This window comes from Hippopotamus amphibius, chromosome 6 (genome assembly GCF_030028045.1).
Source record: "Hippopotamus amphibius kiboko isolate mHipAmp2 chromosome 6, mHipAmp2.hap2, whole genome shotgun sequence".
Classification (NCBI taxonomy): Eukaryota; Metazoa; Chordata; class Mammalia; order Artiodactyla; family Hippopotamidae; genus Hippopotamus; species Hippopotamus amphibius.
The window spans coordinates 3,598,439-3,625,653 of record NC_080191.1 but is presented as its reverse complement, the minus strand read 5'-3'; the positions used below and the strand labels follow the sequence as shown (position 1 = coordinate 3,625,653).

The 27,215-nt window shown below is 40.0% G+C and overlaps 1 protein-coding gene across 2 annotated transcripts in view; it reads right to left on the bottom strand.

Annotated features, from left to right (window-relative positions):
• Window positions 1-27,215, bottom strand: part of PDE10A (phosphodiesterase 10A) — a 294,827-nt gene that overhangs the window by 121,113 nt on the left and 146,499 nt on the right. For both annotated transcript variants that reach the window (XM_057740083.1, XM_057740084.1), the window contains exon 3: window positions 6,747-6,775. In XM_057740083.1, coding sequence (XP_057596066.1) covers window positions 6,747-6,775 — 29 coding nt within the window. The remainder of the gene's footprint in view (window positions 1-6,746; window positions 6,776-27,215) is intronic.

Below are 27,215 nucleotides of genomic sequence, written 5' to 3'. Positions count from 1 at the left end.
CAGGGGTGGGGAGTGGGCAAAATGGGTGTAAGTGTTCAAAAGATACAAACTTTAAGTTATAAAATAATTAAGTTCTGGGGATATACTGTATTGAATATTTGAAAGTTGCAAAACAAATATTGTATGCTAACACATATATACGGAATCTAAAAAAAAAAAATGGTACTGATGAACCCAGTGACAAGACAAGAATAAGGATGCAGATGCAGAGAATGGACTGGAGGACACGAGGTTGGGGGAGCGGGGGGCGAAGGGGAAGCTGGGACGAAGTGAGAGAGTAGCATAGACATATATACACTATCAACTGTAAAACAGATAGCTAGTGGGAAGTTGCTGTATAACAAAGGGAGATCAACTCGAAGATGGGTGATGCCTTAGAGGGCCAGGATGGGGAGGGTGGGGGGGAGTCGCGGGAGGGAGGGAATATGGGGATATGTGCATAAATACAGCTGATTGACTTTGGTGTACCTCAAAAACTGGTACAAGAGTGTAAAGCAATTATATTCCAATAAAGAGCTTAAAAAAATTTTTTAAAAATAAAATATTTTAACTCAAAAAAAAAAAATGTTACTAAGGGAGGAGATCTTAAAGTTCTCACCACAAGGAAAAAGAAATTTATAAGTATGTGTGGTGATGGATGTTAACTAGACCTATACTAGACCTATTGTGACCATCATTTCACAATATGTACATATATTGAATCATTATGTTATATACCTAAAACTAATAAAATGTTATCTGTCAATTATATCTCAATAAAAAAAACTCAACTCCTTATTTAGCTACCACCCTATTTCTCTTCTCTCTTTTGAGGCAAAATTCCACAAAACAATTATCTATATTTGCTGCCTACAATTTCTCTTCTTCCTTTCCCTCTCCCACTTCCCCCTCCCCCTCCCTCTCTCCTTCCCTCTCTCCTTCCCCCCCCACCCCAAGCTCACTCTAATCACTCCAGTGAAACAGCTCTTATTGAAGTCACCAATGACCTCCACATTGCCAGCTCCAAATGTCAACTCTCAGGCTTCATTACCCCTGAAACACAGGCAGCATTTAACACATAACTTCTCCCCCACTCCAGGACGCACATGCTGCTGGTTCTCCTCCTGCCCCTGGGACTCCTCTTTTCAGTCTTCATAAGTCTTTCTCCCATCTCATACTTTATTTTTTTTAATATTCATTATTTTATTTATTTTCTTTCATTTATTTATTTATTTAGGCTGCATGAGGTCTTAGTTGCGGCATGCGGGATCTTCACTGAGGCATGAGGGATCTTTTGTTGCAGTGCACGGGCTCTTCGCTGCGAGGCATGAGCTTCTCTCTAGTTGTGGCGTGCAGGCTTTCTCTCTCTAGTTGTGGTGCACGGGCCCCAGAACGCATGGGCTTCTCTAGTTGAGAGCAGGAGCTCAGTAGTTCTGGCGCATGGGCTGAGTTGCCCCGTAGCATGTGGGATCTTAGTTCCCCGACCAGGGATCTAGGCTGCATCCCTGCATTGGAAGATGGATTCTTTACCACTGGACCACCAGGGAAGCCCCCATCTCATACCTGTAAATGCTCTGTCCAGAGCTGGCCTTTGGCTTTTATCCTCTCTTCTCAAACCTCACTCACTTCCTAGGTGATCTCACCCAGCCTCACCACTTTACATACTGTCCTATATGCTGGTGGTTCTTAACTCACCCGTTATCACCAAGGCTCCTCAAACATACATCTCCAGTTCAGATCATTCCCCTAAACTCCAGACTCAAATATCCAACCAACTACCTAATATCTGTATTTAGAAATCTACTAGGTGTCTCAGACTTAGCACATCCAAGACTAAGCACCTAGTAGTGACCTCTGTTTCCCCCTCCCCACCACGCACATCTTGACCTGCCCCTCTGGCAATCACTCCCATCTATGAAATAGCAACCCACCCTTCCATTTGCTCAGGCAAAACCTCGATGCGCTCATTTCTCTTTTTTGTCTGTTTGTAAAGCAGACATCTGGCAGTTCTTGTTTACTCTACCTTCCAAATATATGTAGATTTCAGTCTACAGAACCACGCACTTCTCCCCACCTCCATCATCACTATCCTGTCCGAACCATGCCCATCTCTTACCAGGGTCACTGCGCTAGCCTTCCACGTGCCACCACCCTTGGCAAGGAAAGTGCTGCTGAATTTATTTACTTAAGATTTCTGCACTTATGTTTGCACTAGTAAAACTGGTCAATACTTTTTCTATTTTGTATAATGCTCTAAATTTTGTTTTAGGAATAAAATTCTGTCTTGAAATAAGTTTTCTTAGCTTTTGAAAGACACACTTTATATTATGTATAAATTTTCTCCTTTTTTTATGTTTGGTAAAATTATTCAGTAAAGACTTTTGGGTATCATGCCATTTTAGTGGGTCTTTTACTAATTTTCCAGTTTTTTTCATTGGCTAACAATATATTCAGGTTTCTTAACTCTTCTTCAATCAATTTTAATAATTTATAATTTCCTTAAAATTGGCCATTCCATCTAAATTTTCAAATGCATTAGTATATACTATTCCTTGCTAAATTATTAATTAATAATCTCCCTGCTGCCTATACTATACTTATCTTCCCTTTCTCAGTCCTTAATGTTGGTTATTTTCTTATTTCTTGAATAGATTGCCAAACACAGCCCATTTTATTGACCGATTTAAGAAAATATCTTTTGCATTATTAATCAAACCTATATTTTAAATTGTGGGCCATTCATTTCTTTTCATTAATTCTCTCTGCTTTTAAAAAGTTTATTTTTGGTGTTCTAAAAATGAATATAAGAATATAAATTTTCATCCTATTACGGCTGCATGCCTTAGGTTTGGTAGATTTTATCCCCATTTTACATTTGAGGCTTTTAAAAGTTATTGTTTTAAAAGATCACCCAGATAAAGAGTGGAAAGTGGAAATTCAAATCTAAGTGTGATTTACACTGTACCAGAGAAGTTCTTTTGGATGTATCACACACAAAAGACATAGAGACTGCAATTTACCAAAAATAAACATAGGTAACATACGGCAATATGTTTATTTGCTTTAAATAAAAATATTAGAACAATGTCATGCCATTTACATGAGAAGAGATATAACCGCTAATTAAGTTGGGTTAAAATGAAATCTTAAATTTGAACAATAACTTGATAAACCAATTTAACAATGTATATTAAGTGTCAAAATATTTGTGTCCTTTAACCAAGTAGCCTCAAATCTTAGCATTTTTCCTTAGGACATATTTCATAAGACTAAAATTGCTGTATAAAAATCAGAATAAAATGAAACATATCTACAGCATTTTGAGGGACAAAGACAGTGCCCAAGAATTCTAGACCTGGCTAAATCTTCCATGTGCTAGCACTCAGCACCCAAATACTCTTCTTAACTTGTTTTCTCTCTCTTTTCTCGTCAGAAATCTTTTTGACTTATAAGCTGCAACCACTTACAACAACACAATAATAGTAAAATAAAAGATTAATTTTGCTGACTAGTTGAAAACAAATGACTGAGGTATGACTGATACCACATCCCTCTAGACCCCCTCCTGCCTCAACCTCTCTGACCAGGGCTCTTTCCTTCACTCATCCAGTTCTGGCCCAGATGACCTCCTTCTGTAAGGTGAACCTTCACACCTCAGGGCCTTTGCACTTGCTGTGCCATCTGCCTGGAGTGCTCCTCCCCCAGTTCTCAGCATGGTCCTCTCCTTCACCTCCTTACGTCTTTCCTTGAGCACGCTTGTAAGCCATCCCTGGTGCACACACACATCTCTGCCCCGGCCTTTTCTCTACAGTAAGTCCACTCCTAACCACCCTCACTCTCTATCAGCTCATTCTGCTTTATTCTCCTGTGTATTTATCATGGTACTCATCACTGCTGGATATATATAAATTAACAAAAAAAAATTCAACTGTCTCCACAACCCCCTTCCATACTATTAGAACTGGAATACTATTTTGCACTGTATCCCTAAAACCTAGAACAATGCCTGGCATATAAATGACCAATAAATATTTGTCTATGGAATGGCAGGTAAGGAGGAAGACAGGGAGAGAAGGAAGGATGGAAGAAGAAAGAGAGGAAGAAAGAGGGAAAGGAGAAAGGGCTGAAGACTTACAGATATGATTTGACTTCATGCAAAAAAAATCTTCGTTTACTAAAAGATCAATAACCAGAAATGTCCTATAGTTTCTTTGAAAAGCTAATTCTCCCTAAACTCTATTACAGATTCATAGTTTCCAAGGGCTACCTGGCCCACCTCGTCTTATCAGGGTCAAGTCACGACTGGTCTATAATTTCCTGTCATAGCTGCCACCTTCTAAAAATATATTAATAATGTATACTTTGTCCAGAGACTGTCAACCCAGACCCTAAGGGAGGCACACGGGAAAAGAATTATTTTAAGCGAGAGTGTTTCATTGGGAAAGACAGAACACAACCCCTCTCTGTAAAGAGCTCTCATATGGCGTAGGGGCACAGCTGTTTTGAGTTGCTACAGAAGTCAGAGCAATACTAGTAGCCCAGCAGTTAAAGAGAGTTTGCTTGGCTCTAGGTAAGAAAGTATCTCACAATCATCAGAACTGCTGGAGGGGTAACGACCTGCCTCACTGAAGTGGAAGCTCTTGGATGTGCCCTGTGGCCAGTCACCACCTACCAAAAGGTTGCACTAGGTATTTCTAAATCTTAATTTTAACTTAAAACACTGGTATACCATTTTATAAAGCAAACTCTGCATATCAGAACTGACCAAGATCTGGGGTGTATTCGGAAACAAAAAAAGAAAAAATAAACTTTTAAAGATCCTGGCAACTGATACTATTCTAGGTTATCAGTTCATATATTTAGCATGTCTCAACTAGAGATGCATTTTCTCCAAATTTGGCATAAAATAACAGCAGAGGAAAAGCACTCTGCAGAGTTTATCGTCATTTCTAACGGGCTTAATGACAGTGTGTGGCGCTGTGTGTGCCTCGTCTCTCTTCGCCCTGGAGGGAGAAGGCACTGGCACAGTGAGAGGTGTGCGGTGGTCTGAATCCGGCATGTCTTGTGGCGCTATTTTGCAGAATTAAAGTATACAGAGATACATTCTCTTAAAAAGTCCACTCCTTGTCTATACAGCTATGCTCCCCAAATGGAACCTGGCTCATAATGGAAAGAGCGGGCTGCAATGACAAATCCATTTATGACAGACACTATGGTACAAAATCTTTAAACTGAGGGACCCTAGAGGCGATGGGAGAGCGCCACCAAACAGGCGAACAGTGTTAATATACTGACACCAGCGAAGTATCAGGACAGCTCTGATCTTTGCTGTCAACAGAACAGGTTGTAAGGGGAACACATGGGTGGGTTGAAACCATCTCTTTGGACATCTCTTTTTCCACTTCCCTCAAAAACAACAACGTCTAAAATCTTTTGAGGGCTATAAAGCTTAAATTGAGGTTAGAGATTCCCTATAAACTAAAGTTATTCTAAAACAAGAATATCGATGGAGTAAGTTGTGGCTTTTTTTCTTCCTGTCCTGGATTTAGGAATACCTGGTACAGAGCTGAGACAGTAGCTCTGCCAATATCAGCAGCCCAGCATCATGACTGCCCAGGTCCACTTGTGAGAATCCTCTTTTAAACTCAAACACGGCTTTTCAGCCATTTCTGTTGCTCTCAGTAGCTGCAAAAATTCCAGGCTGATGCCTCTGCCCCTTGATATACCTTGAAGCACTCAGACTTGGGAACGCTCTGACTGTGAGCCCTGTAAATGTGAAGTTAACAGTGCATGTGCCCAGGAAAACCCTGAGACTTATAGAAACCTTAAGAGTCTGTTAGGCTGCTAGAGGCACAGGGAATTCTGCCCAGTCTCCAGCAATGGCCCTTGGTCATTTTAAAGATTCCTTTCTACAGACAGGCAAAAATAAAGGAATATATCCTTATACGTGATCCTGATAACAGTACCTCAGTTTATACCTTACAATAAAGAGTGATTTCTTACATAAAGTAGCATCAGATACAATTCTGGTTATTTTCAACATTGAATCCACATTTTAAGATCTTTACCTGTAAACAGGATATATAATTAAGATTCTTTTTCATATGTAATTACAGAATTATAATTTTGTAGCATTAAACACGCTAAAATGCTCTCGATACTCATACTCCATAAGCTTTCACGTTTGTTCAGTCTCTTTAAGTATTTCTCTTGGACGTGAGAACAGTGCATTTAATATTTCTAAAAATACTAACAATGTCATGTCTTCAGTTCCCACTCAGTTCCTCAGTAGTCACTTTTTGTTCTCCCAGAAAGCAGGTACAGGAACTCAAAGGCAGGTTCGCCAGGTAGCACACAGGCAAAGCACTGAGCAGGGGACCGTGAGGAAGCGGCCTGAGCAGACAGCCGCCGCCTCACAGGAGCTCGGGGTTGGAGCTGCCTCATCTCATGGTTTTTCAAGGGAAGCCAGAAATCCAATCTTAATATGCTCTCGCTCCATTTCTAAATGCTGGCAACAAACTCAGAAAACCCCACAAGCACGTGCAGGCAAACGGAGCGCATATGCTGGCTGTGCTCAGCGTGAGGCCTCCCGCTTCATGCCTGCCTCCCCACTGGCTTGGCTCCACACTGATGAGCCGCCCTCCGGGGTGGGCACTTGGTTTTCCTCATTATTTTCCTAACACTCTAACAGCTCAGTGCACTGAAAAGTACACAACAGAATTTACGTCCTGTATCGTGGGAACAAGAATTATCGTCACGTTACTTACCCTGCTGACTTCCTTAGGAGACGATTCATCTGTGGGATGGAGAAGGGAGAAAAAACACAGTTAGAAACTCTGAGTAGTTTCTGACATACACAACACGTCTTCACTCTCAATAAACTAGAAGGCTATCTGCAATGCTTCCTCTTGTGAAATCTAAGAGTTTGGTTTTAAAACTCTGTAAAATAAAAGTTAGACAGTAAGTTTAGAGCTAGATGTACATATTAATTTGGGAAGGAAATGAAATAACGCAACAGCTTGCTAGTCATTTTCAAGATTACCTTTTTTTTTTTTTTTGAGATTGAACTATATTTTTATTCTTTTTTTAAAGCTCTTTATTGGAATATAATTGCTTTACACTCTTGTACCAGCTTTTGAGGTACACCAAAGTGAATCAGACGTATTTATACATATATCCCCATATCCCCTCCCTCCCGCAAGGGAGTGCGGGAGGGAGTCGCAGGAGGGAAGGTTACCTTTTTAGAGATTCTAAAATGGTCGTGCCTGCAAGTATGGCTACACTGTGGTGTATCCAATCCGTGAACCTAGGACAGGGTTCGTGATATCTGCGGCATGCTCAACGACACGACCTACACGGATGTCTCAAGTGGCCACCGACACGTGTGCCATGAGGCTTAGCTCTAATTTGCTGAAATAAGACACGTGCCTGTACGGCGCCCAGGTGAGGCGTGGACACGCCTGCTAACAGTGCTGCTTCGCACCAGGGATCCCAGGAGCGGGCGGGGATGTCTGTGCCACCTTGTCAGCACTGCGCAACCCGTAACCTGAGGCTGATGGGCTGACCTGGTCTAGGCGAGGTCCTCTAACGGGCTCCCTGCCTGGGGCTGGCGACGTGGTGAGAAGGTGCCTGTGTAACCAGCAGGGCACGAGAAACAAACTGGCCAAGACCACACGTTAGGTCCACTGGCTGTTAGCATCCCGTGCCCAGTAACTGGTTCTGACGCAGAGAAAAGGTGTTGCCATGGCCCTTTCAAAGGCAGGGTGACTGGGGCGGGCCCTCTCCAGGCCCCTCACTGGGAGGTGGCCTTTATTTAATGCTCTTGCTGTCTTATGTCTTGTTTACCACCGAACCCTCTGTAACTATCACCACAGCGCACACATCACACACCAGATTCCCCACGTATCCTACGTTGCACCAAAGCACAGCCTAACCTAGCTTAACAGTGACAAAAACATGTCCCACAAGTCCAGACAGGGCTGTGATTCTTCTTTCTCCTTCAATATTCTTATTAACTAAACCATTGAGTCCTGTTGTCTCCTCTTTTTGCTAATCTTTCTCAGATTTACTGCTTACCACCCATTTCCACAAATAACATTAAGTCTAGTCCCAAAACACGTATCAACGAGTAGCTCTAAGCTGATCCCTGAATCCAACAGGGATTGTAGGGCAATCATGCCTTCACGCACACACTCACCCACCCAGTTTACCTTTCAAAAATATTCCATCTACGGAATTCCCCGGTGGCACAGTGGTGAAGCATCCACCTGCCAATGCAGGGGACATGGGTTCAAGCCGTGGGCCAGGAAGATCCCACATGCCGTGAACCAACTAAGCCCATGCTTCACAACTACTGAGCCTGTGCTCTAGAGCCCACTAGCCACAACTACTGAGCCTGCGTGCCACAATTACTGAAGCCCATGCACCTAGAGCTCGTGCTCCACAACAAAAGAAGCCACTGCAGTGAGAAGGGCACGTACCACAATGAAGAGGAGCCCCTGCCCGCCACAACTAAAGCCCGCATGTAGCAACAAAGACCCAATGCAGCCAATAAATAAATTAATTAAAAAAAAATTTCAACTATCATACCCCTTAGATGATTCACAATTTAAAGTAAATTAGACTTCAAAACTTGCTGCACATTGTCTTTACCTGGGAACCTTTTCAAAATTAGCAAGCTTGGGACTATCAGATAGTAAGCGTTCAATAAAGAGTACCTATATTTTGTGTTACTGTAGTAATATAAACTTGCTTATATATTCTTCTTATAATTGTTCCATAATGGTTTGAGTATTGCAATTGATTTCCCTAAGGATGTAACCATGTTATAGGAAAAAAAATTATCTTATACACTGAAGTCACATCATAGAAATATTTCATTTATTCTTTAACTCCTAACCTCTTATTCTTTTCTAAACCTCTCTGAAGATAGGACTATTTGATTTAATCATCACGACAAATTTATTAACAGATGATAAAGTTGCAGAGACACATATGTTTTTAATTTTTAAAAATTCTTATCTAAGAAATTCAGTAAGCAAGTTTGGAAAGTCAAGGCTGATTAAAACACACGCAAAGGAAAGCAGCAGCTGTGTGAAGAAGTTTACTGTAGGACTGAATGGAGTTTCCAAGCCATGACCCTTTGGAACCTTCCACTCTCCAATCATCAGTACCATCTGAAAGTTAGTTCAAAGGAAGAAGAGCTTGACTGTCCAGACATCTGCACATAAACGTCCCCTTTGCTTTTTCCTTTAGCTTTGCTTAGCGCTTCTAAAACTTGAGTGTGCATGAGATACTCTACTGATAAGTATTTATAAAACCAACTTTTTTTTTTTTTTTTTTGCTTTATGGACAATTTAAAGTATTTGAAAGAAAAATGCTGCTTATAGCTTATTTCTGGATTTTTCACCTTATGTACAGATTTAGAAATGTATCCTCTATCTCCTCCTCCAACTTAGAAGCCAAGCAATTTTTATTAAGTGAATGTCAAGTCCATTACATTGAAGGGACACGGTATTTTAGCTGAGGAAATTACTGAACCCAGTGAATTTGTTAGGATAAGAGAACCTTGCTTCCTATTTCCTATACGTAGAATTTTCATTCTGTTGGACTCTCTTGCCCAAGACAAGTTTATGCATGTTGGAGACAAGTTTATGCATGTTGGAGACAATTCATTCCCTTCCTCTTCCACAGTGGAGTGGACGGGAGGGACACGTACCAGCAGCACGGCTAGTGGCTCAGAGCTTGCACTGCAGTGAGAAGCCCAGACGGGCAGTCACTTGCTGTCTCACTTTTGGGCAAGGTGTCTGACTTCTTTTGCCACCTTATAAGCTTGAAGTGAAACAACAACCTATCAATGTAATTTGATACTGAAAAAATAATTTTTCCACAAAAACATTTTCAAAGTAAGGTTAAGAGCCCACGACTTAGAACGTCTCCTGAGAACCCACAGCCCTGGAACCTCTCTGCACACGTCCAGCACGTACTCACGACTGAACTGCCGGGGCGGCATTTACACGGTTCAGGAATGAAGCTTGCTGAAAAATGAAAGGATGGGCAATCACGGAAAAGAAGGAAACTGCCGTGGATGCCAGATTCTGAGTCATTCATAAGCATGAGATTAGCAACAAAAATGTGAGCAGCAGACACTAATTTTTATGTGGCACTGGGGCTCTGGAAACATCCGTTTATTCAACAAAGGTGTACTATGGACACATTCCGCGTGGCATTTAGCCCTGTTCTCAAGGAGCTTAAATTCTAGCAGGAGGATAAACAAGAAAAAATTTTAAATAATTTCAGAAAGGGAATACTGATGCTTGTTAAAGAGAAATGTATTTTTTTTAAAAGAAAGAAACCATTTTCAATTAAAATATCATTTGATAATTTTTTTAAGCCTTAGGAAGAATAGCTCACGCAACAAAAATGCCCTGGAGCATTTCCTAGTAAGTACACCTTTCGGCAAGTACTTAATCTTGAATATTTTATAAATCTTTATAATTGCACATATATTTGTACTTTGCTTTTTGTGATCAATTTTGGTATTTCTTATACAAAATGGGACTTCAGGAATGAATCCAAATTTATAAGTAGATCTTAAAGGAGTTCACATTACGACGACTGATTTAAAGTTCTGTGGCTGCTTCTAATATTCTTCTTTACTCTTGTTTTTAAGCTTTGAGGTAAGAGCTCCAGAAATACAGAGTAGACAAAAATTCCACTAAAACTCATATTCTTTAGAATCAATAAGAAATTATTAAATTTTCTTACTATTTGAGCCATAAAACCTATAGACAAAGGTAAACACCATTAAAGAAAAGCAAAATATGACAAAGAAAAAATTAGAATAACAAAATAAGTTTAACAAATTATTATAGGCAATCTAAAAAGATCTATTTAATACCAAGCATTAAAGAGTTTTGATTGATTCTTATAATCCTTAAGTACTTTTATTATTTGTTGATCTTTTAAAATCTTCCTACTAAAAAAGAAGAATCTGAGAAGGTTTACAATAACGAAAATAGATGCAACGTGGTCCAAGATGGCAACTGCTAAAAACGATGATGACTGTTTCTGTTTATTTACTGACACAAAAAGTTGTCCGTGATTTGGTTAAGTTAAAAAAATACACATATATGTATTTTATCTGTACATGTATGTAAACACATACACATTTTATAAATTATATACACACAAATCAGTTTCAATTACAAATTATTTTTTCTGCAGTATATCATGTTACCTCACAAGTCTGAAATGAAAGAAAATTATGTTCGTGTATAATTTGTACATATATAAATGTGTGTTAATATTGTTAAAAAGAAAACTTAAGTTGATTATCATTTCCTTAAATACACAGTTATTTTGACTAAACCTCCCACGGATAAGTTCTCGGCTTTCAGTGCTCATTCCACAGGATAAGAAGAGAGGCTAAGAAGTCACACGTTGACACCATGTATCCAGAGAGGAGGAGCAGGGGCCAGAAGAGACAGAACTGGGGGATCCCTGCAGAGATGTCACTGCCCCTCCGTCCTTCAAGGCTATCCACCTCACTGTCTTGCAGGCTCTGCAGACAACGTGAAGGGAGCAGACCTTTCTTCTCCTTGTGGGAAATACTTATTTCCCGTGAAAATTAATAAACGCGTCACCCTTTACACACACTTCCGTCTCTTAGGAGCTGGCATGGCCCCGTTCGGCCCCCTCCAGCCATTTCAGGTACAGCTGTCTAAAGACAGCTATCTGTCTTCTAACAACAATGCAACCTTAACAACTCGATCCACGAGTATTTAATCAAACGTCTCGTGTGTGCCAGACACTGAATACATGTCTTCGTGGCCCAGTCATACTAAAGGGAGGACTGAAGTTCCATGGCTGTGAGAGAACAACAGATAAGGCAGCCTCGGGCCCGAGCTGGTGGTGGGAGCCGTCTTGCAGTCGTGAGAGGAGTAAACCCGAGAGCAACAAGCGCCCAGCAAGGATGACAGAGGAGCAGGGGAGGCGGGGAGGGGGCACCCATGGGGCAGGAGGGGAAGGCGGCTGGGGCAGAGGAAAGAGAAAAGCTGGGTCTCTGGAGGCTTTCTAACCAATTTAATCAGCTACCCTTGAAGCCTGCCTTACCTAAAGGCTCTTTAATATGTGAGACAGTTAATTTCCTTATTGATTAAGCCAATTTTATCTGGTGAAACTAAAACCCCTCAAAAGAGTATGAAGGAAATGTAATAAAATGTTAATAGGATATTACTTTTATATCATTAAATCAATACATTGTTATTTAAAGTAAGATCTTCAGAAAGCTCCCCCATTCCTATCGAAAAATAAACTAATCCTTTTGCTTGGGATTCAAGTCCTCACAATTTGGTTCTATTTTTCCAACTGGAATCTATAACAACAGGACTCCCTTCCCACTCCAGTAATACCGGTCTTACTGGAGCCCCAAATACGCTTTGCTCACTCTTAACTCAAAATCTTCATACCTTCAAACAACAAGTATTTGTTGAGCACCTACTCAATAACTAAGTTTCTGGCACTACTCTAGGTGCCTACACTGTATCTGAGAACAAAAAAAGACAATAACCCCTGTCCTCATGAAGCTTTATTCTAAAGGCAGGAGATGGTCCACAAACATGATAAATAACTAAATCATACAGCAAGCTGGAAGCGGTAACAAAGAAGACCAGGTTAAGAAGGACCAGAAAGCAGTGAGGAAGGGTGGGGGCAGGCCGCAGTACCTACGGGGAGAGCTTTCCAGGCAGAAGGACTGGCCTGAGCAAAGACCCTGAGACACGAGTGTGCCTGCTGCTTCCTGCCTAAGTCGATTCCTCCCTCTTCCCACACACTGGAGTCTTTCAAGACTAATCCAGTTTATATTCTGTCTATGAGGCCCTCCCACAAGCAGCAGGCCCACTATACCTCTTCCCTAAGAACTTGCATACACTCCTTTCCTGTTAGGACAGCATGGTGCTACATTAAAAAGCAAGGTAGACTTAGAGTCCAAAGAGATCTGTTTTCAACACTCAGCTTCACTTACAAATCATACACAGGTTCCTTGACCTTTCCAAACTTGGTAATCTCGTGTTTATAAAATGAGGTCCCTTTAGAAGCTGCGAGGATCCAGGGAGACAATGTATATGAAGTCCTTGCACAGAGCGGGCTCTCCATAAGCTGCGGTTTGTTTCTCTGCATTCTCTGCATTCAGCCTAGCTTCAACTGCAGTCTGCTTCGTGTGGATAACTAGATATATGTGAATGCCTTAGCCTCTTCACTGAACAGAAGTTCTTGGAGGCAAGAGACCACATCTAATACCTCTTTTACATTACTAGGGGGGAAGGCATTTCAAAACATGATTCTGAAATGATTAAGATACAATGACTCTTCTGCATGCAGACAGCAACAGAATGGTAGAGCTCTAGGAGACTCTTCACTTTTGTTCTCTTTCTTACTTGGTCTTGGTCAAAAAGGGTAGGGTAGGAAATAATAAGTGTACAAGCTATTTTTTTTTCCCTGAAGGACTATAATGATCTTTAGTAACTTATAGAATCACACTTTCTAGCACATCGTAGTCTAGTCATTGTATTTATTTCTATGTAAACAGAAGGAGACCACTCCTAGTGAGCTTTAGACCATGAAGCTTTCCAGTTCTATAAATGAAAAATGATGGCTGCAGCGCAGCAACGAAGACTCAATGCAGCCAAAATAAAATAAAATAAAGTTAAAAAAATAAAAAAAAATAAAAGTAACAGCAGCTTATAGCAATGAATCACTGAACATTCATTTTCCCTTTTTCTGAAGTTTGATGTGGGTGACATCAGTTCTAGTATTAAAATAATATTCCACTTTTGCTCATAAAGGATTAACTGCAACAGTAATTGCCTTCCAGTTACAAACAATGAGAAAACCAGACAAAATATATGAAACAAAGGTTTTTAGACACTGGCCACCAGGCAGCTGAAAGACTGTAATCTCAGAGATGAAATATTTGAAAAAAAGTCAATGCTCTTTCAGGATGAAAGCTCACAGCAAATTAGTAATTTAAGGGGATTTCTTTAACCTGATAGAGAGCATCTATGAAAAATCTACAGGTACCATCATACCTAATGGTGAAACAATAAATGCTTCCCCGCTAAGATGGGTAGCAAGGCAAGAATATGTGCTCTCACCATTACGATCAAACATTACACTGACAGTCCTAACCAGAAAAATAAGACAAAAGAGTGTGTGTGTTATATAATTTATATCACATATAGTACATAGCTCTGAAAGGAAAAGATAACAGTCTTTATTCACAGATGACATGATAGCCTAGGTAGACAGCCCTAAGGAATCTGCAAAACAAAACAAAACACACAAAAAAACCCACTACTAGAATAAATACGTGAATTCAGTACGGTGACGAGATGCAAGATGAGAGAAAGTGAGTCCTAAATAGAGAGAGATACCCTGTTATATGATAAGGCAAATGACCCAGAACAGTCAAGTCGACTGGGAAAAATAAGGAAGTTGCAGAAGCTACCCTGCATTCCAAGGCTTCCCACAAAGCTGTATTAATCCCAACTGCGTGGTACCTTTCTCCACATCCTCAGCAGCATTTATTTCTTGTCTTTTTGATAACAGATGGCCTAACAGGTGTGAGTAGATATCTCATTGTGGCTTCTATTTGTACTTCCTTGAGGAGTGGTGATGTTGATGTTGTACACTTTAAATACATACAGTTTTGTCAGTTATACCTCAATAAAGCTGGAAGCAAGCATTAAATAGTGTGATGGTACCAACCTAATGACAGATATGTAGACAATGAACCAACATCGAGAATCCAGAAATAAACATATGGATACACGTGATTTCTCAACAAAGGTCCCAAAGTTACTCACCGGGGAAAAAAATAATCTTTTATAATAAATGTTGCTGGAATAAATGGATATATAGAAAAACAAAATAAAAAATCTTGACCCTTATTTCATACCACATATAAAAGTTAATTTGAAACGAATCAAAGACCTATACATAAGAGTGGAAACTTTAAAACATAAGAGAAAATCTTGAGTTAATTTATTTCTTTGATGAGGGAAAAAACCATAAAAGAAAAAAATTGATAAAAGAGACTTTATCAGAATTAAACACAATGACTTTTCAGAAGACACCGTTAAGAAAACAAAAAGAGCACTATCCTGGTGGCTCAGTGGCTAAGAATCTGCCTGCCAGTGCAGGGGACACGGGTTCGATCCCTGCTCCAGGAAGATCCCACATGCCGTGGAGTAACTAAGCCCGGCGCCACAACTACTGAGCCTGCACTCTAGAGCCTGCAAGCCACAACTATTGAGCCCACGTGCCACAACTACTGAAGCCCGAGTGCCTACAGGCCGTGCACCGCAACAAGAGTAACCACCGCAATGAGGAGCCCACATACCACAGCAAAGAGTAGCCCCTGCTCACTGCACTAGAAAAAGTCTGCGCGCAGCAACGAAGACCCAACACAGCCAATCAATCAATCAATTTATTAAAAAACAAAACAAGAAGAACAGCCACAGACTGGGAGATAAACAGTATTATATATCTAATAAAGAACTTGTGTCCAGAATATACAAAGTAATATTACAATTCAATATTAAGATGGCAAATATTCCCAATTTAAAAATGGGCAGGGGCTTCCCTGGCGGCCCAGTGGTTAAGACTATGAGCTTCCATGGCAGGGGGCACGGGTTCAATCCCTGGTCAGGGAGCTAAGATTCTGCATGCCGTGCCGTGCGGCTAAATAAATAAATATAAAAATGGGCAAAATATTTGAATAGATGCTTCTCAAAAGAAGACCTGGAAATGACAAATAAACTCATCAAAAAAATGCCCACCATCTTTAGCTATTTGGGAAATGCAAACTATAACGACAATGAGATAACCATGACACACCCATCAGGATGGTAAAGTTAAAAGGAAAGAATGTGAAGCAACTGGAAATTTATGAATCGCTAAAAGTGTCGTACATCCAAATAAAGGACTATTACCGAGCAACAGAAAGGAACAGAGCACTGATACACAGCACAACACGGGCAAATGGAAAAGCATGACGCTGAGTGAGAGAAACCAGACACAAACACCGCATGCTGCGTGGTTCCTTTTACACGAAATGCCTTAAACAGGACAAAGGCAGCTGAGAGGCTGCAGAGACGAGAGAGGGAGAGGGAGGGGAGATCAGCGGCAAAGAGGCTCATGGACTTTCCAGGGTGACGGCGATGTTGATGTGGTGATGGCTACACGACAGTGTACGTTCATGAAAACTCACCGAGCTGCACACTTAAAACTGGTGAGATTTATCGTATGTAACTGAGCCTGCATAAAGCTGATTAAACAAAAAAGTACGGCTGGCCCTTCGGCTTTAGCTCCCTGTGCCGCGCGGGCCAGGACATTCGGGACACTGTCTCGTCTAGCAGGTCCCCGTGGCCCCACACTTCAGTGCTGGCTGGGGGCGGTGCAGGCGGGAGGGCACGTGTCCTGCACTCCCTCCCTTCTCCCGCGGTCCCCAACCCCCACGTCGTTCCTCCAGATTTACTGAGCGCCCTGCAACCTGACCCACGTCCTTCCTTTCCCTCCAAACTACCTCACCTCAGCCGGCAGGCCCTCCACAGCCACGCTGAAGGAGGCAGGGGGGGCACCACAGGCACGCAAACTCAGGGGCTCTCACAGGGACGGACAGAGGACAGAGCTGCTCCCCCGGGCGTCACCGGGAACGCAGTGCGGGCTTCCCAGACCGACAGCACCAGCAAGAGTCCACGCGGGGACCGGGCAGGCAGGCAGGAGCCCCTTCCCCATCCACCATGAATCAACAGGCCCTGCCTCACCCCAGCCTGAGCTGCCGGAGCGGTGAGCTCCCCAGACCCCAGGGGGACGGTGTTAAAAGGTCGAAGTCCGCTCAGCATCACTGCCGTGTTTCCGAGTTTCCCTGTGTGCCCAGCTGTCTGATGGAAGGAAGAAAATTCAGGGAGAAGCTGTCCAAAACTGGAACTTTGGAAAGCAGTTTGGCACCTTCTGAAATGCTAGTCCTAGGTAGGTCTCTAAGACGAACTATGAACACCAAGTGTCCAAAAGACATCAAGTTAATGCCAAAAAACAGGTTGTAAAGCAGAAGGAACTGAGACTTCTAGTTGCTGAGATGATAGGTTTTCTATCAGCAGGTAATGAGCAGCATAAAATCAGATAAAGAAAATAAAATTATGTATTCTTTTGCATATCCAAATCAATCTTGCTGCTGTACGTCTACAAAGGAGACAAAAATACTGGCATGAAATTCATTATTCTTCAGCATGCATTAATTACAATCAATTATAAAAGTGACCAGCATTTTTTTGCAGAAGACAAATTAAAAAAATGATGTAACTGTAGTTCTCTGGAAATTGATAAACGAACCAATAACAGAATAATTCCAGAATCCTATGGTGTAGAACAAGTATAACCCAGGGAGAAATAATTTTTTAGAATATTATTTTGGAAGTTCAAGAAGGTAACCACTGAACAGAGACAAGAGGTCATGTTCCTAAATTAAAATGCATTAGAGGCAGAAACTATTAGGTATCAAATAAGCTACAAGAATACACTGCGCAACACGGGGAATACAGCCATTGTTTTATGACAACTATAAATGGGGTATAACCTCTAAAAATTGTGAATCACTATATTGAACACCTGTAACTGATCCATACTGTACAGCAACTATACTTCAATAAAAAACCACAAAATAGAAAAATGCATTCGAGACCAATGCTATGATGTCTTTCTATTAACACTATAAAAAATAACCAAACATAGCTATAGTATTAAATATCTAGAACTTTTAAAACAAATTACAGCAATATTTATCTGAGATAAATGACTGAATACTGTTCATCTTGACTATGATCCTAATAACCCTGAGGTCTCTAAACAAACGGGCTGTGGTTCCGGGGTGCAGGTACAGCCGTGACAGCAGTTTCAAATCAACGTGCTTACAGGCAGGCAGAGCCATTCGCTGGTTCTCAGAAGGTCTACAGTGCTTGGTACTGAATGTCACAATCTAGATTTCAGTGCTTATATCACTAGTTTCCAAACTTTTGAACAGGGCAGGCTTTTATTCCCAAGTAAATACATGGAATAACCTAAGACAAAAGAGATAAAATATTGCCTTGGGACGTTTGTTGTTTGCTTGTTTGTTTTATAGATTGCCTTACAAATTCGAAAGTCTCTTGATTACAATGACTCACAAGCTTAAAAGAGATATATTTACAAATTTTTCATTCAACGTTGAAGCACTAAATATATAACAAACACAAATATAACAAGAAACACCCAAACACCCAATAAGCCAACTTCTGTACGTGTTCTTGTGATTAAATATGCACTGAACTGATTGAAAACGATGAGAGCAGAGCCAAAACTTGACTAACATGACATGTTTTTAAGAAGTTCAAACAAATATACAGATAGGTTGCTGTAAGTTTTATCTGAGTTCTTCTTAAAAATAAGCTGAACTGACAGCACCAAGTTATTCTCCCAGTGGTGTCCAGTCGATTAAAACAGTGCATTTAAATAGTTTTAAATATTACAATAAATTTGAATCAAACATTTCTGGAGCCCCTGAAGCACCTCTGGGGACAAACTGAATTCAAAGGAACACAGCATGAAAAATCACTGTTTATGTGATTCTATTTCCTGTTATTCCCTTTTTGTTTTACGCCACAATTAAAAAGAAAAAAGAAGATTCCTAATCATAGGTCTGAGAATGTTCTATAAAAATAAATATATTCAAATAAAAGAAGCCTAGGGGTGCAGGTAAGAGGCACTTGGCCTAGATACTCATGTTTTAAATCTAATTTCAGGTACACAGCAAAGATTTACATAAATTCTGGGTGCATGAGCTTCAATTCCCCAAATATTTCCTTTGGGTTGAAGTTTTAGCATTTTATCTCTTTCATTTCTTACTGCAAATATTTAAATGTGTTTCTATTTTAGTTCCAAAATAATATTCATTGGGATTTCCCATTATACAGAAGTCCACGTGCCTAAGCATTTCCATCTTAGTCAACAAAGTGAGCTCTATGCCCGCGAAATATAAAGATTACAGCCTCTCATCCGTCCCTTACCCTGGCTTTTGTTTTCTCCACACCTCAAACATAATATAAAAGGTGCTAATTTATTATTATATTGTCTATCCTCCCTCTATCCACCCTGCAGTGAAAGTTCAATGAGGGCAAAAATATCTCTTATAGAATTCTGCATCCTCAGTGCCTAGAACTATTTCTGATGCAAAGCAGACAATTCAGTAAGTATCTGTTAAATGAATGACTGGATATATAAATAACTACTTGGTCATATCTATCCATGAGTACAGAGTAAATAAATTTATTGATAATTTTGAATAAACATTTATTCAATGCCCACTATGTTTTCAGCCTGAAAATTTCAAAAGATACAATATCTTCCATCAATGAATGAACAGATTTAATTCAATAATTTCATATCTACCACAGCACCAAAAGTGTAGAATAAATAAAATCAATACCTCGTACAGGGGTTTCCCTGGTGGTGCAGTGGTTAAGAATCCACCTGCCAATGCAAGGGACATGGGTTCAATTCCTGATCCAGGAAGATCCCACATGCCATGGAACAACTAGGCCCATGCGCCACAACTACTGAATCTGTGCTCGAGAGCCCATGAGCCACAACTACTGAGCCCGCGTGCCGCAATTACTGAAGCCCATGCACCTAGAGCCCCTGCTCTGCAACAAGAGAAGCCACTGCAATAAGCCCACGCACCACAATAAGTAGCAGCTCCCGCTTGCTGCAACTAGAGAAAGCCCATGTGCAGCAACAAAGACCCAACGCAGCCAATAAATAATAAGTAAATTTTAAAAAAAGAAAATAAACTATTTTTTAAAAAATACCTTGTATAATAGACCTGAAGCCACTACTATACTGAATAAAATTTGAACAACGGTCTGATATATGTCAAAGAAGTCAAACATGTGTGACATCATGAGCTCTTCTAAATGTACCAGAAAATATTCTCATAAAATGGTGATAATAGCTAAAAATGTGTAAACAAATCAAATAAACAGTTCAAAATATAAACCCACACAACCATACATTTCAGAAGGTTCAAGGCTGTAGAAATGGAAACATGGATATCAATATAAAAATAGCCTGGAAGTTTGAGGCCAAAATGGCAACTAATATTATGATAATTTTCTTATCACCACCTTAGAAAATATGACGTTCACTAATGTTATAGGAAGAAGAGAAAATGACAAAGGATTTTGATAGGTGGTTTTATTTTAATACTGTGAGATACTAAAATACTAAATCCTGACATTCGTAGGCAAGTATGAGGGTGAGTCAAAAATGATCCGCACTCCGGTTATATTAAAACTTCTGTGAATTCTACAGCCAGAGTGCGGATCATTTTTGACTCACCCTCGTATATCAAATACATGTGAAACAACATCTCCCCAGTATTTTATGAGGAAATGAAAAGATTTTATTTCCTGTTAGATTATTATTCCTTTTTATTCCATTGTTATCCTAATGAGTGAATGGCTAGCAGTACTATCATTATTTTAAATGTTCTAGCATCTTCAATCATTAAATCTGTGGGCAGATAGGGAGACACTAAGTGTAAATCAGTAGATTATGCTTTTAACAAAAGAAAACTATTTCATATTTCTAAATGTATTTGAAGTGACAATTTAGACAGCTTCAGTCTAACTTCTTTTACTTTAGAGTGATCTACAGCACCTAAAGCTTCTCAAAAGATAAGGTGGGACATGACGATCCCTGGTGGGGGGAGGGGGGTCATCCCGTTTCCCAGATAATAGCAGATGCTTACAAATGGCTACTGAATGAATGCAGAAAACAATAACTGTGTGGCCCGCAGTGGCTTGGAGGACAAAGGGGTCACAGGGGAAATACCAGGCTACGGAAGCACAAGCTCTTCTGGATAAAGACCACCATCGTGGTGGCAAAGGCAGTGAGAAGCCCAGGAGCAATCAACAGCGAGGCCAGCCCGCACCCTTTAAATACGTTTAAGGTAAGAAACCAGGAATTCTCACAGCCCCTCGTTCCTTCTCCCACGCACCCCAGCTTTTCACGTGATCTCTAGAGCAGCAAATCTCCTCCTTCCCAGACATACCTCTATTTTATCATTTCTAACCTGCCTACCTAATAGGTGTTGGGTAAAATTTTTCAAAAATTGTTTTAATTATTTTTACTTTTGTGATCCTTGTAAAAGTAAATTATATCTTCTTATAGATCTGTCATAATAATGCTAAAAGATTCAGTAACCTGAATGTTCACAGCAAAAAATGTCTAAATACATAAATTATTTCTGAAAATAGGAAATAAAACAAAAGAAAACATGACAAATTAAAGTAAAAGAAAAAGTTAATGGGTAAAATTATGTTTCTATAATCCAATAGTTCAACGTCTATTTAGAGTGGTCCAAACAACTTCTCCTAGGCAAATATACTATTTTTATGTCTACAAGATTGTGATGAGTACGTTGCAAATATATGAAGAAATCAAATCATAATATTCTAATGCCTTCAAGTCATGTTCACGAACGTAAACTTTTATTATTTCATTTTTATTATATAAATATGTAAAGGGTAGAGAAAGACTACAAAATATAATAAATGAAAACAATATTTAAATACTTAATTACCATACAAAATACCACATAAAAATCAGAATTAAACGTCATTAAAATTTTACGTCTCCTGTATTTCTTCTGTCCCTAGATACACTGTAAATATAATTCACATTTCATAAAAGTGTCATTCTATGTAAAAATATTTAGAATGCTTTTATAAACTATCATATAGATCACTCACGTACTCATTTGTAAGCACAGGCATAGCAATCACGTCACGATCACGACACGGAGCTACGCTGCACAAGTTACGCTGCGCTGCACACAGCGACATGGAGGCAACCGGCCAAATGATACTATTTGACTGAACTAATCTCACACACACACACACACACACACGTAAAGGCTCTGAGGGTCGCACACAGCACCGAAGGGAACAATCTTGGATGCACTCCTGTGTGTATGTGTGTACATTTTTTGTGCTAATAAATTTAAGTCCTAAATCTTTGGTTTCAATGACCTCGTTGCTGTTTTTTAAGTGTTTTAAAAGCAAAGCCTCTCCTTAGTAGGATGTTTGGTTTAAATCGAGAGTACTTGAATACCTAGCCAGAATTTTTCCCTTTAAAAATGCACAAAATGTAAAATTTTAGGGCTCAACAGTACTTCAGAGAGCACGTGGCCCAATCCCACGAAACCAGAGCACTCCTACCTGCCGAAAGGCTGCCCTGACCCCAGTGCCCGTCCGCACTTTCCCATCGAGACGCTCCTCACTTCCCGTCCCTCCATCTGTCTGCGTGCTTGGGCCCTCCCCAAGCTGACCAGCAGAAGCTGTGAAGAGAAGGGGGCCCCTCCAGGTGTGCGTGTCCTCCGCCAGGAACACGTTTGCCTCAATCTGACTGAAATCTCGGACTGGTGCAGCTGGGCTCCTGGCCAACCCTCCCTTCACTCACTGGCCCCCCAAACTCCAGTGAGTGCGGGAGAGGGGATGGCCTCCAGGTTAAGTGAACCCCTTCAACTGTGGCAGAGAAGCTGTCAGAACCTCTGCTCCAGCCAAGGGGACAGGGAGCAACGTGGAAGAAGCTCAGGCCATGACATGACAAACACCCACAGTTCTTACCTGACAGTCACAGCTCTCAAATCATAGACACCTCTCGAATTCCTGCCTGCCTTTGAATGGCATCCAGAGACTAAAATGGCTGGTTCTGTCCATTCCTGTCCGCTTCACAATTGCTTTTTGAGGGGAGAATTGGCCGCTCTCTTCACTGAGTCATAGCTGAAAGTCCAGCTTTGCATTCAGATTCGTCATTTTCACTGAGTAGCAGCACTTCTCAGCACTGGTTCAGAGGCCTCTGGCCTCATGGAGGCCGTGCAGAGGGCCCACAGGTAGGAACTAAAATGTTATTCGCCCACTGTTCACTTTATCACAAGGGTACACTTGTTTCTCAGCGGCTACACAATGCTCTCCTAACTCATGGAATACATCCTCTGTATCCTAATATTTTCTAAAATGTTTTAAGGTCATCGCTTTAGGATATCAGCATGTGAGTTTCAGAGGCTAGGTCATATTCACAATATTTTCATGGCGCTTCTCTTTGCTACCTTTGGTCACACCTGCTACAGTCTCTGCAACTTCATTCACATCTGATAAATAGTTATTTTGAATTCCCAAGTTTTCTTTGTACCTACATAGACACAGAAAAAGCACACTTCGTCCAAAACGATTATTATTTAGAATTTAATATTTTAATGATTTTATCCTGAAAATAAAATTCATATATATAGTATATTTTCTTGTATTTAAGGACAGATCATTGGCTTTAAAAAGGGGAGCTTAGTAAACTCATTTTCTCAACCTATAGCTGCACTATTTATGTCTAAAGATACTGAAAAAGATGAGACTGACCTATCAGAAGATCTCTGACTCATGGAAAGGAGGAATCTACTCCAAAGAAACAGGGTGAAACCGTAAACAAGAAACAAAAATATGATAAAAGATCACTCTCTTGGCTTTACTAAGCTTCCTTATCCTGTCTTATGCAACAGAACATTTTCAAATAGTACTGTGGTACCAGTTAATCAGTGTATAAAGAAAAAAGAACTGAATATTTTAAATGTAGACATGATGCACTCTTTCAAGCCCCAAATTGTTTGTAATAGCTTTTCAAACTAGAAATGACAAAGCCACTGGCTTCAGAGTAAGTTACTGTTATTGTACCGACTGAAGAGGCACACACAGCAACTGAGAAAGTAATAAAATGTACAGCTGACACTGCTGGATGCCTGTTGCATGGAGAGTCAGCAAAAGAATTCACAATGTTGTCATGTTTCCAGTGATACAATAACTCATTAAAGACTTAGTTGCAAACATATAGATTGAATTAGTATCTTCAAAACAGTAATTTTGCCTTACAATGAATGAACCTACAGATGTGGCGGGTGTCATTGCTGTCATTACATTTGTCTAAAATCAACACATAAGAATCATCAAAGACCTCTTACATGAATGTTAGACAAGAAATACAAGTGGCACTGAAATACTCAGACTCGAGGAGCTCTTCCAGGTATCCCAGTTTATCCTGGAGCAACTAGGCCAACACCGGTTATGGTAGAACTGCCTGTGGCTAGCACAGATCAAGGCAATCACTCCACACTGTACTAGTAGTCACTGTAATGTTTTTCTATGCCACACACTAGCAAAAAATATAAATAGTTTGTGTACTATTAGGCAACAAGTACAAATGGCAACGAAATATTCTAAGTGTTGAATAACTTTTTTAAAGCTCTCACACACTCGTAGGAAACACAATGTCAGTTTCATTTAAGGATGCCCTTAATGAAGCAGGCCACTGCTATGGAACTTGCCCATGTAACATCACTAGAGGCAAGTGTCACAAACAGGCGCCCAAGTGAATGACCTCAGGACCAAGAACATCCTCCCCACCCATTTGTGTAACACAGTCCTTCTCATTACTCACACATCTTATAACACAGGATACGCTGGGTCATGGGGCACCAAAAGCAGAGTCACCTGCATCATGGCCTGGATCTGTAACAGGCAGACTTGAGCCTGTTCTGAGTCCCAATCAAAGCCCAGCCTTTTGTGTTATCCAGCATACAGGATGGAAAGTGTCCACAGGTGTGCAATATGCTTCTTCCAGACCCAAACAGACTACCAGAAGTATGCTAACTGCTTTGTAGTGGGAGGTGAAAGATGTAGTAATTTTCACATTACTTTGCAGGCAATGACCCAGGATCACTGAACCCCTAAAACTTTTGCTGGTTTTAGGAGGACGTCTGAATCACTGTAGGGTTTCTCTCCCTACAGTGGTAAGCTGGTAAATGTTTAACAAATAACTCCTTGGGGAACATATGCTCTGATTTGTAGCATTTGTAGCATTTTCCACTCTATGTGGTATAAATATTCCCATGATGTGCTGAAACTAGCTTGCACAGGCTTGAAAGAACCAATTATTAAACTTTTAAGAATTTTCAAAGATGGTTGTTAAAATAGCCATTATTAAAAACTTAACTATATAAACTTAAAATTAAACAGAATATATTTTAAAGGTAATAAATATTGAAAACTCATCATTCTCTAATATTTTATGACATTTTACTGTTATCTATACTGTTGAGATTATTTACATCTACTGTATCTGTATTTAGAAATACTATGCCATGTTGTGCTACTGCTTATCTCTTCTTGATGCCTGTTTGGTGGCCTCACATTGGCAGCTTGATATGGGCCATGATGGGAGGAATTTAGTGCTCTATAAGTAAATGTTTACCAGCTCTACCAGAGGAGAAAAAGCAAAACTCTGATTTGTATTGATAACATTTGCTAATTTCTGTGGTGTAAATACTTCCACCATGGCTGATTTCAAGTACCAACTTTTGTATCAACTGGATCATAAAATTCCTGAAAAGTTTTCAACTGGCTGAGCCAATACAAACCATTCCAACATACTGCTGGTTCCTTCATTTATATTTGTCATTAATTTTGCTATCATGTAAAACTTGGACTTTTCAACACATTATGGGAAAGTTCAATAAGTTATTTCTGTAATTTGTATGGACCTGAAGCTGTATGTATAAAACACCTCACAATTATTTTTTAAAAAATCTGTTTCACAGATTTACTTTGAAAAGGCTTGAGAAATGCTGGTGCAGTTTACAAGGGTCCAAACATCAGAACTGTAATTGAGGGGAAGAGCTCACTTAAAGGAAAAGTACGTGCTACTTACATATATATAGATAATATATTATATATTTTATATATATATATAAAATCAGATTAGGTAGCAAAGTATTAAAGATCTAGTTTTGTTGTAAATAGTCTTTCAAAGCATGAAAAATTAGCACTATGGATAAAATTTTTAAATTTAGAATATACAATACAACTGATGCTACTTCATTTTATTGCGTCAAAGGATGTTTAATGAATGAGGAGTTTGGGTAAAAATTATATTCTAAAACAAGGAAATACAAACTATTGGGGAAAATACCTTATATTACAAGAGTGTATGAGGGGAAAGAGAGAATTCTGAAAATTAGTCTCCCCCTCTAGACAACAATTACACTGGCAAAATCTGTTGGATGTAATTATTTTGAAAGTCTGGAGTCTATTGAAGGTTTGCAACTTCCAGGGAAAGCTTGGACGGTAAATTACAGTTAATTTTGGTCAATTTCAGCTCTTAACACAGTACTGGCTACCAACCCCCCACTCCCATGGCAGGCAGCCCTGCAGTGCTCCTGTAGCAGCTTGCACACAGCTTGTCAGAGTCAGGGTAAGCAAAAAAGACACTGTCCTCCAAATATCAGGGCCTACTATCTGGTCATTGATTGCTGTTTCTGATTTCAGAGGTACAAATGAAACAGCCATTGTTGTTGCACTTTCCCCCAGCTGTGGTGAGGCCCTCTCTTCTGGCTAAAGAGACTGTCAGGGGACTTAAAAGGCCAGTTCTCTTTTTACCCATCCCCCATTTTTCTCTCTTTCCCCCCTGGGATCCAGGCATTAAAGACATTAGAGACATTCAAAAACAACTGCATATACCACACGTGCTCAGGTAAAGAGACAGGCTCAGAAAAGACCCAAGAACATTTTGAGCTTACACCTTAGGCTGATCCTCAGCACACAGACAGCCTACAGCAATCAAAAAACAAAAAATCACAAATCCTGGAGAAGGGGGAGAATCTGGCTTCCAGTTATGTACTACATTCAAATGTACTATTTTAAACAATAAAAAATCAAGGCACACAAAGGAACAGTAAAGTATGGCCCATTCAAAGGAAAAAGCAGGTCAACACTAACTCTTCCTAAAAAAAAAAAAAGGGAAGCAGATCAATAGACAGACTTTAAAAGACTACTTAACCATGCTCCACGTGAACAGAGCCTGCGGAACCTGTGGAAGGTCACTAAGTGACCAATCACATGCATTGCAGGAGTCCCAGAAGAGGAAAACAAGGTATAGGGAATATTTAATGAAATCTCTGGAAACTTGACAAATTTAATGAAAGACATGAATATAAACATCCAAGAAGGTTAACAAACTCCAAGTAAGGTGTACTCAAAGAGACCCATACAAGATGTATCATAATCAAACTTTAAAAAAAAAACAAAGAAACGAAAGCA